This window comes from Melozone crissalis, unplaced genomic scaffold, assembly GCF_028551555.1.
Source record: "Melozone crissalis strain CALT ecotype California unplaced genomic scaffold, PUWL_Pcris_2 ptg000156l_1, whole genome shotgun sequence".
NCBI classification, from domain to species: Eukaryota; Metazoa; Chordata; class Aves; order Passeriformes; family Passerellidae; genus Melozone; species Melozone crissalis.
The window spans coordinates 634,419-646,747 of NW_026535927.1; the positions used below are offsets into that span (position 1 = coordinate 634,419).

The 12,329-nt window shown below is 45.2% G+C and overlaps 2 protein-coding genes across 2 annotated transcripts in view; one reads left to right on the plus strand and one right to left on the minus strand.

The window, feature by feature from the left end:
- Positions 1-8,003, minus strand: part of LOC128948760 (mastermind-like protein 3) — a 29,020-nt gene extending 21,017 nt beyond the window's left edge. The window contains exon 1 of the mRNA XM_054293522.1: positions 7,986-8,003. Coding sequence (XP_054149497.1) covers positions 7,986-8,003 — 18 coding nt within the window. The remainder of the gene's footprint in view (positions 1-7,985) is intronic.
- A 375-nt stretch (positions 8,004-8,378) lies between these two features.
- Positions 8,379-12,329, plus strand: part of LOC128948761 (CUB and sushi domain-containing protein 2-like) — a 139,232-nt gene continuing 135,281 nt past the window's right edge. Inside the window, exons 1-2 of the mRNA XM_054293525.1 lie at positions 8,379-8,434; positions 8,577-8,689. Of these exons, the coding sequence (XP_054149500.1) occupies positions 8,379-8,434; positions 8,577-8,689 (169 nt within the window). The remainder of the gene's footprint in view (positions 8,435-8,576; positions 8,690-12,329) is intronic.

Consider the following 12,329-nt stretch of genomic DNA (forward strand, 5'->3'; position numbering starts at 1 on the left):
ATGTGACTATGTGCTAAGGGCTAACATAAAACATAAATAGCTAACAGAAATAATGGCCAGGCAAGTCTACAGAAAAGCAAATAAATTGGAATATAGGAATTTTATAAAAAAATAGTGTATTAACATCAGTTTTGAATCTGGTTGTAGAAGCATAGCAAAGAACTGCAGCAAGCAGCAGTCCTCCCCACTCACACCCAAGCAGAGTCCTTTACTTATGTACCAGGCTAAAAAAGCGTCTCTCTTCACTAAGGCAAAAAACAATAGTGGGGAGGGGAGGAAGCAAAGAGGTCACAGCTCCAGCAAACGCCTTCAGGACACGCTTGCATCCTTGATACTAGAACAATAGAAGACAAAATACTGAAAGATTTTATCAGTTTTTAAAGTATTCTTACTGGTAGGAAAGTCCCAGATATGCAACTCCCACCCCTTCCCTAACCTAGAGGTCCTCAACCTTCTTTCTTCTCATAATCCAGATCTCATTTATTTCTCCCCTCCCAGAGGGCTGGTCCCCCTTTCATCCCATGCATAAGATGGGCAAGCAAACCCGTATCTTGCCCGGGTTCTGGGAAGGCTGTGCCCTTCTCTTGCCCCTCTTTCATCACACAGTGCAGAGGGATGTGGCCAGCACAGGCATTGCTGCAGCCACAGCTCAGCGTGCATGGGACACCAAGCTACTGTGAGGCTGCTCTTTTGCAGAGAGCCAGGCAGAAAGACAGTGCCATGAGCCTAAGCAGACCATCAACTCCTTGATTTTCACTGGAGCAGATCAGCTTTTTAATGTGGGAAGTCACTGTTGGCATAAGTGGCCAAGACTTTACTGCCTGTTCCACCCTGCACAAAGCCAGTGTGTGCCAAGCCTCCTGCAGGCAGAAATTCCTCCCCTTTGTGCTTCTGTGGTGCCACACAGACCAGCTGCCCTGTAACCACAGCCTCTGCCCCATGGCTGGGCTCCCCTCTCCAGTGTCTGGTCTCAAAACCCTGAATTTGGAGAGGTGTGGATGCTCATCTTGGAGATGAGAAGGTTCTGGGCAGACCTTTATAGCACCTTCCAGCACCCAGAGGGCCTACAAGAGAGCTGGAGAAGGACTTCTACAAGTGACAGGACAAGTTTGAAATGGATTCAAACTGACAGAAGGTGGGTTTAGGTTAGATATTAGTAAGAAATTCTTCCCGGTGAGGATGGTGAGGTGTTGGCACAGGTTGGTCAGTTGATGTAATGGGTTAAAATAGCATATTTATGTAAATGTAAAAATAGTATACTTAAATACTGCCCTTAATGGGCCCCTCCCACAATTTACAGCTGAAATCACCCATTTCAGCTCCTAAGCCATCACACTGCAAAGTCCCTATTGCCACAGCAGAAAAACTGCATTCCCCCAACAGCAAGTGACTCAAGAGTGAGCCCAATGGGAATGCTCAGGCAAAACCAGGATTTGAAGAAATGTTCAAAATGTGTCATGGCCCTTTACCCCAACTTCATATTGATCAGTGCTGGGATAAAGTAAGAACAGGACATGGTGGCAGGCTTCTCATCATGAAGTAAAGTTCTATAAGGAAAATATGGGGGAAAAAATTCCCTAATGACAAGGCAGGGACCAGTGAGAGTGATTATCTCCTGAGGAATACAAGTGAACTGACTCCATACATTTTGCAAGTTTGAATGAATACTCTACAAAAATATTGGTGAGAGTGATATGCTTTAACATGGTTTCACACTTCCAGGTTTTAAAACATTTACCATTTTATCCTGAATCTATCACCTTATTTGTATATGAATATACAAATTCAAAAGAATTTTCCAAAAAAATCAAAACTATCTAGTGGAAAATAACCAAATAACCAGCCCTAAAAATATCAGTTCCTAAAGTTTCATCATGTGCTGGAACTTGTATGTCCCCCTGTACAAATAGACAGTGACTTTAGCCCAGTATATAAATATTCATAATCATGTTATTATGCATTACAACAAAAAGCAGCTTGACATGAAAACTATTTTCTATGAAATATGAAACATACAGAAGTCGTGCTTTTTTGTAAAAAGAAATTAAATTAAATCTATTCTAATTTTGTTTATCCACATCGTTCTCCTTCAGAAGCTTTTGGATTTGGGGGGGCTAACAGGCACTAATATTTTTGTCTTCTTTGTTTGCTCATTGAAAAACTGTAGGTAGACAAAGACTTAATGTGAAAGGTTTGTTAGAAGGCAACATGCTGGGGAAGCCTCTTGATTCCAGCATTTTGGGGGAGTTGGGAGCCATGACAATAAATGTATCTCCTTTTTTTTGAGGTACAATGCAGAAATACTCTTATCAAATGATTTTAATGAAATATTTCCTTTTCATATCTTGATTTAATTCCCAATCACCATATGAACTCTTGAATGGTTTGGATATCCTACACTGAGCATATACTGGCAAACAGTTTACCACAATCAGGATTCCAGAGTGTCTTAGACTAAAACCCCAGCACTTCCCCTTCCCTCTATAAACACAATCCCTGAAGTAAAATAGTACCTTTTAAAGTACCCTCTCTCTCCTTCTCAGTACAAGCACACAGTTTGTGCATGTTTTATGGCATGCATTGTGAAGATATTAGCAGGAGCTGAGAGATTTAGGTCTCGGAACAGAAGATTGTTGACACATAGAATAAAAACAAAAGGAAAATATCAAAATCAAAGGAAAATATTGAAATAAAACAACCCCCTTTCAGCTTCACAAACTTTTAGCTTTATTCACACAAAATACTTGGCTGATGAATCTTCATTTCACTGCTGTTTTCTACCCCAAAGCACAAGAGGGGGAAGCAGGACTATCAGTTCTTTATAAGCCTTTGAAAAAACTCTAGTCGCAGACTGAGAAAAGGTCAGATTTTGGCAGGTTGACTTTTTAAATGGCTCTCGGTTGGAGGAGAGGCAGGGGCACAGAAACACAAACACACACCGAGCTGAAGGGTTGGGATGCAGCCCATCCTGAAACCCTGGCCAGCGCTGCTCGGACAGGCCGTGGCAGAGCCAGCAGATGCACGGCAGTGTGGGGAGGCTGTGGCAGGGCTTTCATCAGTGAGGAGAGGCTGCTGCGCTTCATCTCCCCAGCAGCAATCCATCTCTCAAAAGGAACGAGACAGAGGTGCAGTTGTTATAGCAACAGCCGGGCCCATCCTCCACCAGGAGCTGCCTTGGTGGGCGGCTGCTCCAGCCCCAGCGCACGGCAGGGACTGAGGCTGTGGCACCAGAACATCCTTTCATTGCTCCTCAAAGAACAGCACAAAAACCAGGGCGAGGCGGGGAGCCGAGAGGATAAATTCTCTCTATGCCCTGTTCACAGGGTCTGACACAGGTCCACTGCTCCTCTGAGCCCCCAGAGCAGGAGGCTGATGTCACTTTGTCACGTGTTTTTGTGTACCAGCTGCATGCAGCCACTGACTTTCCTCTGCCTAGGGCAGCTCCAGCAGCTTCAATACAAGACAAAGGCAGCAATTCTGAGAGGTTTGGTGCACTTGGCTTCCCAGCTCTGCTGGAATGTGCCCTGCTCTGGAGTTATCTTTGGGCTTTGGCTAGTTTCTCTGCTTTCCCACCAGGAGCAAAGTCCATCTCACTCAGAGGATATGCATGGTTACAAAAAACAGGGCTTATTATCTTCTCCACATGCTCTTCTGAGACTCTTTCTGTTAAAAATTGATCATTTCAGTTCTTCATGTTGAATCAGTCTGGCCCACCAGTCACCATGACCTTCAGTTCCTTTCCATGAAATGAATTTAAGTCTTGGGTCTTCCTCTAGGGTTTCTACTCTCCCTCCCAACAGTGTGACCATGTTCACAGGGGTCTTAGGATGAGGGAAGAGATGAGGATCTGACTCCATGTTTCAGAAGGCTGATTTATTATTTTATTATATATATTACATTAAAACTATACTTAAAGAATAGAAGAAAGGATTTCATCAGAAGGCTGGCTAAGAATAGAATAGGAAAGAATGATAGCAAAGGTTTGTGACTCGGCTCTCTGTCCAAGCCAGCTGACTGTGACTGGCCATTAATTACAAACATCCAACATGGGCCAATCACAGATGCACCTGTTGCATTCCATAGCAGCAGATAATGATTGTTTACATTTTGTTCCTGAGGCCTCTTGGCTTCTCAGGAGGAAAAATCCTAAGGAAAGAAATTTTCATAAAAGAGGTCTGCAACACACCAGTGTGTCTGTTCCTGAGTTTTCCCCCTCTTTCTTCTCCCTTCTTCTCCTAGAGCTTCTATAGAAAGATCTTGGTACTTCTTACCTCCAACAGGGAGTAGTTACCATGAGCTCTGCCAAACACCCCCCCCAATTCAGCAGTCTCCAGCCTGTACCCTAAAGACTGAGCAAAGTTTCCTACTTAACTTCTTGTGCTGTGCTTAAATCCTATCAACAATTCAGGGAGTGTCCCAGGGGTGGCTATGAAGTGACACTAAGCAAGTGGATTTGACATGACAGCATCTAAGATCAGTAAGGAATAATCAGCATTTCCATTTGCATGCCAGAAATTCAGCTTCAACCTTTGAAAGGATTTTTTGCATGCACCTCCTTGCTGTATCACCTCTGACACTGCCATTCAAAAGCCAATGTTGCCTGAGGTACAGCCACATCTTGTCACCAGTGTTTTAAGCCTACCAGCTCCACAGCAGCTTCCCAATGACACTTGCAGTGTCCTGCAGAGATCTGTCTCATTTAATCCTGCTTTGGCCCAATGGGGTAAACACTGGCAAAGCAGTGACCTCATTGCAGTGCCAGCACTGCTCCATTTGTGCAAGTCTCAGGAAGGTGTAAGAGCCTATAAGCTGAACTACTGAGCTGGCAGTACCTATTGCTGCCTCTCTCACCCAGCAGCTGCGATCTGCTCTCTCCGAAACTGTCCTTGCAGATGGCACGAGCTGCATTTTCAGGGTGTGTTATGAGAATTTAGTCAGGCAGCCTCCAATTGACGTGTCTGGGAGTTGTTCTGATAAGTCTTCACCCTTTCCAATCTGCTTCGTATCTGGACAGAAGAGAGGGTAATGATAAAAAGCACTCTGGAGATTATTAAAGCTGTGCCTCCCAAATTACCACAAATCAGGATTGAAAAGAAATGCAGGAACCTCTTGTGTTTTAAACTAAGAAGAAGCAAAACAGCACACCTGGTGCTGTTGCACGTGCACCACAGCTACTCAGCAGCTCTTTAAACTGTGTATGTGACACTGGAATGGTTTCCTGGGAAAAATCTTGTCCCAGTCCATCCTTGCACGAGCACAAGTTGTAGCAGGCTAGTGAATATGTTGATGGCATCCTGGCTGCCTAGCAAAGGGGTATGTTGGACATGAAAGCATTCCTGTCCTCTGCAAAGGAGGAGCAGCTCTGTGACACAGGCTCTGCTCTCCTTGTCATTAAGGCACCAGTAGCATGTGAGCTCTATTCCTGACTTCAGAACTGACAGACCAAAACCTTGTCTGACTGATGTAAGGGAAAAGCCCTTCCTATGCTTGGGGCAGGCAAATTATCTTCCAGCTGCTTGCAAAATACTGCCCTGGCACAACCTACATACATAATATATTACTGCAGACTATCCTCAGAGAAACTCTGAAGGAAGAACCAGAAGAGATGGTGAAGGCATGACAGAAATCCCCTGATGGCACCACAGATTGCCATGGACTGTGAGTTCCTACTGGATCTCTGTTACTACCGAAGCCTGTCTAGTGCATGATCTCTAGCAGAGAGACCAGGCGGACAGAAGGCTGAAAGCAGAAATGGCACAGTTGTCTTCCTGCACATTCACATCCCTGGTGTTAACTCCCAACACACATCACCTCGTGGCAACAGAGCTACGTGTTCCATAGGTGCATGAGGCAGCACCTTCCAGTTCCTCAAATCAGTGTGGGCTAAGTCATTCCAGGCATTCTTCCACATGGCTAAGTTCAAGTTCATGCTTTCTGAAGCAAAGTGTTTCATACAACTGGAAAAGGAAGGAAATGAGAGCCACATGGTCTACACACTGTACCTGTTCAAGCCCACAGATTTTAGTCACCCTCTTGAGGTAACACCATAAATGAGGCTTCCACTTGAAAATAATTTAAATATCAAATTAACAGATTTCCACAACTAACACATTAAAAGAAAAATCTTGTGAATAGGTCATACTGTGCTGCAAACAAAATGGTAAATTTAGCCTCCTTTTTCCCATCTGTTCCCTGAACAGGCAGCTTGGCCGAGGACATAAGTCAGCTGAAGATTTCCCTGCAAGGACAAATACCTTTAAAGGAGTGCAGGTTATCTAAGTACAGATTGAACAATTAATGATACAGTAAGAATTGCAAAGCAGACCCAAGATATTTCACCTGAAATAGCAGGATTTGAGATGGAATTCCTGCCTTCAGTCGTGCCTTTGACTCCTGCACGGGGTTTGCAGCATCCACACCAGGAATTCTCATCGTATTTGGGTCCATTTAAGAAGAACTAATGGCCAAATTGCTGATAATCGAATTTCAGGGTGCTCCAAATCTGTGTGCAAACATCTCCTCCTGCTGCTCCAGTGCTTCTGCCTCACTTTGTGACACTTTATTGATTTTTTTTCCCCCTTCCTTTTCTTCCTCTCTGCGTGGAAACAAATTAAAGCAGGAATTGGGATTGTAAATAGATAATGGGACGTGAATGCAGAGTAATCAGTGCCAGCCATGTACAGCCATACTAATTGTGCCAGGGGAGGGAAAGGGATAAATATTTCATGCCTGGATTCAGTGGGAAGTGAGAGAGCAAGGAAAGAAATAAAAAAGAGTTGAGAAGGCCTCACTTCAGTGCTTTTTCTTCAAAAAGAGTTTTGATGGCATTAACCCCTCCTTGTTTTGAATTAAGGAATTTTGTTTAATGTGGAGGATTTGGTGTCACACAAGGGAAAAACATCTCAGGTTTGGGATGAATCCACCCTTCAAGGATGTGCTGATCAAAACCAAATCCAGGGATGTGGGACAGGAGAAGTTGAGCCTCATTCAGGCAGCTTTGCTTCATTCTTGTCTGGTTTTTATCTCAGGCACTTGAATTACAGCTGTGAAAGGGAAATTTGGCTCTGCATAGCTAAAGATTATTCCTGAGGGGTTTGCTGCTGCAGAATAAACAATGAAATGGCCCTTGAGGGGTGAAAACATTGAATTTAAGGGTGTTGTCATAAAAACCAGCCAGGAGAACTTACTCAGGATGGGTTTGGGGCATCCCATGTTTGATCTCAGCCCCAAATCTGGGTTTGGGGCATCCCTTGTTTGATCTCAGCCCCAAATCTGTTTGTTTGAACTCAATCTTTGAGAAAGTTTCCAATTCAGTGGGTTCAGCTGCCTTGGAGTTCCCCAAGGATGGCAAAAAGCCACAGAGGATCCATTTCTGCTCCACCTCATCCTCCTGAAAGAGCTGGGAACAGGGATGGAGAGAATCCATGGAGAAATGATTGGGAACAACCTTAAATCCCAGTTTTAAATCATCCCAGAGCACTTCAGGATCCAGGCACGGGATAATCCAGGGTTTGGATTGTACTGTAGGTGGCAGAGATGCTTTAGTTATGCACTAATCACCCTGCCAGCTCATTAAGGGACTGGGAGCGCAGGGATGCCATTAATTAACGCTGCCAATTCCAGCCTGAGGTCACCTCTGGATGGGCTGGGTGGCTGAAGGGCTCTTCAGGTGCTCCATGGGCTGCCAGGTCTGCTGCTAAATAATGTTTAATAATCAAATCTGAAATATCTTCCGGATGGAACAGATTCCCAGGATCCTTTTGCCTTTGTTAAAAAAGCAGGGGGTGTTGGGATGTCAAAAAAGAATGTTGGAATGGTAAAAATGGGGTGTTGAAATGGCAATAAAAGGTGTTGGATGCCACTGAAAGGTGTTGGAATGCCAATAATGGGTGTTGAAATTGCACTAATTTTTAAATAAGTGATAATTAGGGATTAAAATGATTAACTTTCATTAGCAGGAACACAGAGAGCATTGGTGTCCTCACCATGGTGAATGTCACCATTGTGGACCTCAGTCTCAGTCTGAAGTGTTGTTCCAGTCTAAAACTTGGTTTGGGACAAAACTCAGCCAGGAATTGTGATCTGGAGTTAAAAATGAAGCAAACAACATCATGTTTTAAAAGGAAATAAAATTATGAACAAATATGAAGGGCTGCTGCTGGGTTCTGGAGTTGTTCATTTGTGATCCTGGCTGGAATCTTCCTCAGGTTGGGATTGGTCATAAATAAAATAAAAAATAAGGATGTTCTTGCCATCCTTTCCCTTCCTGAGTTAAAATAAACAAGATTTTGGAGTGGGGTTAACCAAATGTGAAGAGATGAGCTTGGGAATGTTCTGTGCCTTAGGAAAAAGGACTGGGAACCTCTGTAATGACAAACATGGAGCCCTCAGCAGGGATTCCCATCAGGAATATGGGGCTGGAGGTAGCCCTGGAGTGGGGAGGGGGCTCTCCTTGGCTGTGTGGTACCCACAGAGGAGTTCCCAAAGTCCTGGGGGAGGATGATTGGCCTGGAGAGGGGGATTTGGGGTGTCCTGACGTGGTCCTGACGTGGCTGTGCTGCTTTGCTCTCTTGCAGGTTCACTGGGATGAATTTGCCTGCCCCTGTGATCAGCAGCAAAAATTGGCTGAGGCTGCACTTCACCTCTGATGGCAACCACAGGCAGAAGGGCTTCAGTGCCCAGTACCAAGGTAAGGAGGGAGAAATAAATGCCCTGGCCTGGCCTCACCCACCCCAGCCAGCCTCTTTCACCTATTCCACAATCATTCCAGTTTGATTTCCTCATTCCTCAATTTCACAAATCATTCCAGTTTGATTTCCTCATTCACCCATTTCACAACCATTCTGGTTTTATTTCCCCTTGTGGCCACCCTAGAAAACGACTCCAACTCTAATTAACTCTAATGGTTTATAAAAACATTGGTCTTGTAAGCCAAAGATTGAAGACTAGAGCTGTAAGGGGATAGAATATAAGAAAATAAAGATGGTGTAGAAAGAACATGGGTCTTTTAAGCCAAAGATTGAAGACTAAAGCTGTAAGAATATAAGAAAATAAAGATGGTGTAGAAAGTGATCTTGCCCCTAAGGAGTTGCAGCTGGGCCTAATTAGCAAAGATTAGGAACAGGCCCGACTTTAACAGGCCACAGCTGTAACTAATGAGGAGAAGAGTGCTATAAAAGAGTGGGTGGGTGGTTGAGAAGGGAATTGGGGTTAGTTGTCTGTTGTGGGAAGGAGAAAGAGTCACAGAGGAGCTCTGAGGAGATGTCCATGAGAAACACCAAGCAGGTATGGAACCTTTGTGATAGGAAGCAACAGCATGGAGCCCCTGTGATAAGGAGGCAACATAAACCCTTCTTAGAGGTTACCCCCCCCATCTCAGGAAGAAAGGGCTCAAATCTTCTTTTCCAGCTCCCAAAGCTGATTTTAGGCTAAACTTCTTCCTACCCCCTAAACAACCTGAATTGCCCCTTGAGGTAAGGGGCACACACCAGCTCCAACACCACAAACAAGCCAACAACGACCCTCAGCCTCCATTTTAGAGTAACCCCAGCCAGGAATCCCCAGCTGCCTCCCTGCATGGTCCTGCTGCTGTTATTTTCCAGCTGGAATTCCCCAAAGTGTGGTGTTCATAGAAAAACCCAGCCTGGTTTGGGTTGGGAGTGACCTTAAAGCCTATCCACTGACACGTCCACTGTCCCAGGGTTCTCCAGGTCCCCTCATGGCCTTGGACATTCCCAGGGATTCAGGAGCTTCTCTAGGAAATCCATCTCAGCCCCTCCTCACCTTCACAGGGCAGAATTCAGGATTGGGATAAAGATTTCAGGATGGGGATGTTCAGGTGCTGTTGAGGGACAGGAGATCCTTTGGCAGTGAAGATTCTGCTCCTGGTGGGACCAGAATGGATTGAGTGGATTCCTTGGAGGTGTTCTCACCACTCCTGTGGTGTTTTTGAAGGAGGTTGTGGGTGCAGGATCCATGAGAGGGGGAATGAAGTTGGGAAGAAGCAGGAATGGTTTGAGTCCCCTCAGGGAGCTCCGCAGGTTTGTTCTCAAGAAGCCTTTGCTGGGAAAAAGCTCTGGAGAGGAGTCAGGGAGAAGGGAGAGGATTTTCTTTTCCTTGGATAAATCCACAGAGCTGCCTCGTTTGGGTGCTCTTAGCAGGGCTGTCATGGCCTCAACAAATGAACCACATCGTTATTTAACTTCCCTGCTTTCCTTGAACCTGTAAATCACTTTAAACTGCAAGAAAAAACAAGGAAAAAAGGACTTTAAACAAGGAAAAAAAAACCCTTTTGTTGTTGCTGTGCAGCATAAATGTCTGGAAAAAGCAGCTTCCCTGTGGATGGCTTTTCCATGGCTGTCAGGATTGCAGCTTCCACCAAAGCACCTGTCTTTGTCAGCCTTTCCCTGCACAGCAAAGTCAGGGTGAATGTCCCCATTCCCCTGCTCAGAGAAATGTCAGGGGGTTCTCATCTCATGTGCAGAGGGGATGGAGTGTTGGAAAATGAACTGAACTCCCCATTCTGAGCTGGAATCAGGACAGGACCTCAGCCCAGCTGCCAGAGGGACCTGCTCTCGTTTTCCCACTGTTTTTGTGGAGTTTGGCAGCTTCTTTCTGCCTTTCAATGCTTAAAAACCCAGCAAAACAAGCAGCCAAGCAGTGAAGATTCCCAGGGATGAAGGGAAGGTGTCTGCAGGCAGTGGGATCTGCAGGACAGGAGATGCTGAGACTTTAAAAACCTCCCTGTAACCCTTTCCACAACCTGGCCTGGCCATAAATATTTCAGTGGCGATAAATCCCTACAAAACAGGCCATGTAATTCCACAGCAAGCACAGCAGCTGAAATGCATTTTTCATCAGGAGAGCTGAATCAGGATCAGCCAGGAGAAGCAAGGGGAGGCTTTAGGGTGGCTCTAATTTGCTGTCTGTTTTCCAAAGACGTGTCTGTACATCATTTATGAACCCCCTGGGTCCTCTGGGACGGGGTCTGGCTTTGCTGATAATCTATAAGAAAACAATTTCCCTTCCAGCTTGTTTAAATTGATCCCGAGTTTTGCAGAACACCTTCCCTGTCTGTTCCCCCTCTGCTCTCCCTAATCCGTGCCCTCATTTGGAAATCACTTTAGGAATGTAAAAGCAAGGTTAGATGCAATCAGGCTGTGGAGAGGGTTTTTGTTTTTGTTTTTGTTGTTGAACACAGCAAATTCATTTTGTTCCCTTCCTGGGAGAGTTAAATATTTCCCTTTTCCCTTTCATTAAGGTGAATCTTGATTTTTGCAAATGTTTTTTCCCCATTCCCCATGTAAGGAAGTCAAAGGGACTGGGAGAAATGTGTGCAGAGAATTATTCTTAAAAATTATTTTTTATTTTCCTCCCCATCCTGTCTCCTCAAAAAGGTGGAAGAAAATAATCTACAAGTTTTTAATCAGGTGAGGTGGCAGCACCTCAGTGTCCCCCCCATCAGAGGAGCTGGGTGGGAATTTATAAAATCAGAAGGTTTTGGGAAAGCTGCAAAGGCTGGAATTGGAGAGATGGGAATGCTGCCCTGGCTGCTGCCCCTCTCTGCACATGTTTTATGGCAGAACTTGGCTCCCTAATTGCTCTGGAGCTGATTGGTACCAACACATAATTGCAGCTTTTATCGATCTCCCCGCCCCGGCCGCTTCCCTTCCCCGCAGGAGGAAGATAAATGGGATGAGCTCCAGCCCTGCACAGGACAGAGCTGCCTCCTTCAGGGAGGGGCTGGGGAGCTCCCTGCTGCTCGCCAGAGACACCTAAATGGCTTGGTGAGGGAGTCATGGAGTCTTGGAATGGTTTGGAATGGGTTTAAATCCCACCCAGTTCCACCCCTGCCGTGGGCAGCGACCTCCCAATGTCCCAGGGTGCTCCCAGCCCCATCCATGGCTTTGGTCTACAGATCTGTCCATGGGTAGATCTGTGGTTCTACCCATGGATGGATCAGTTTGGCTTGAGTTTGGACAGATCTTCGTCCCTCTTTGTCCTGGATCTCCCACTGCTCATCTTGGATCTTCCATTTCTCATCTTGGATCTTCTACTCATTATCCTGGATCTTCCCCTCTTCATCCTTATCTCTCACTGCTCATCTTGGATCTTCTACTCTTTATCCTGGATCTCCCACTGCTTGTCTTGGATTTTCTATTTCTCATCTTGGATGTTCTACTCTTTATCTTGAATCTCCCACTCCTCATTTTAGATCTTCCCCTCCTTGTTTTTGATCTTCCCCTAATTTTCAATCTTCCCCTTTTCATGTTGGATCTTCCATTCCTCACCTTGGATCTTCTATTTCATTTCTTGGATGTCCTACTGCT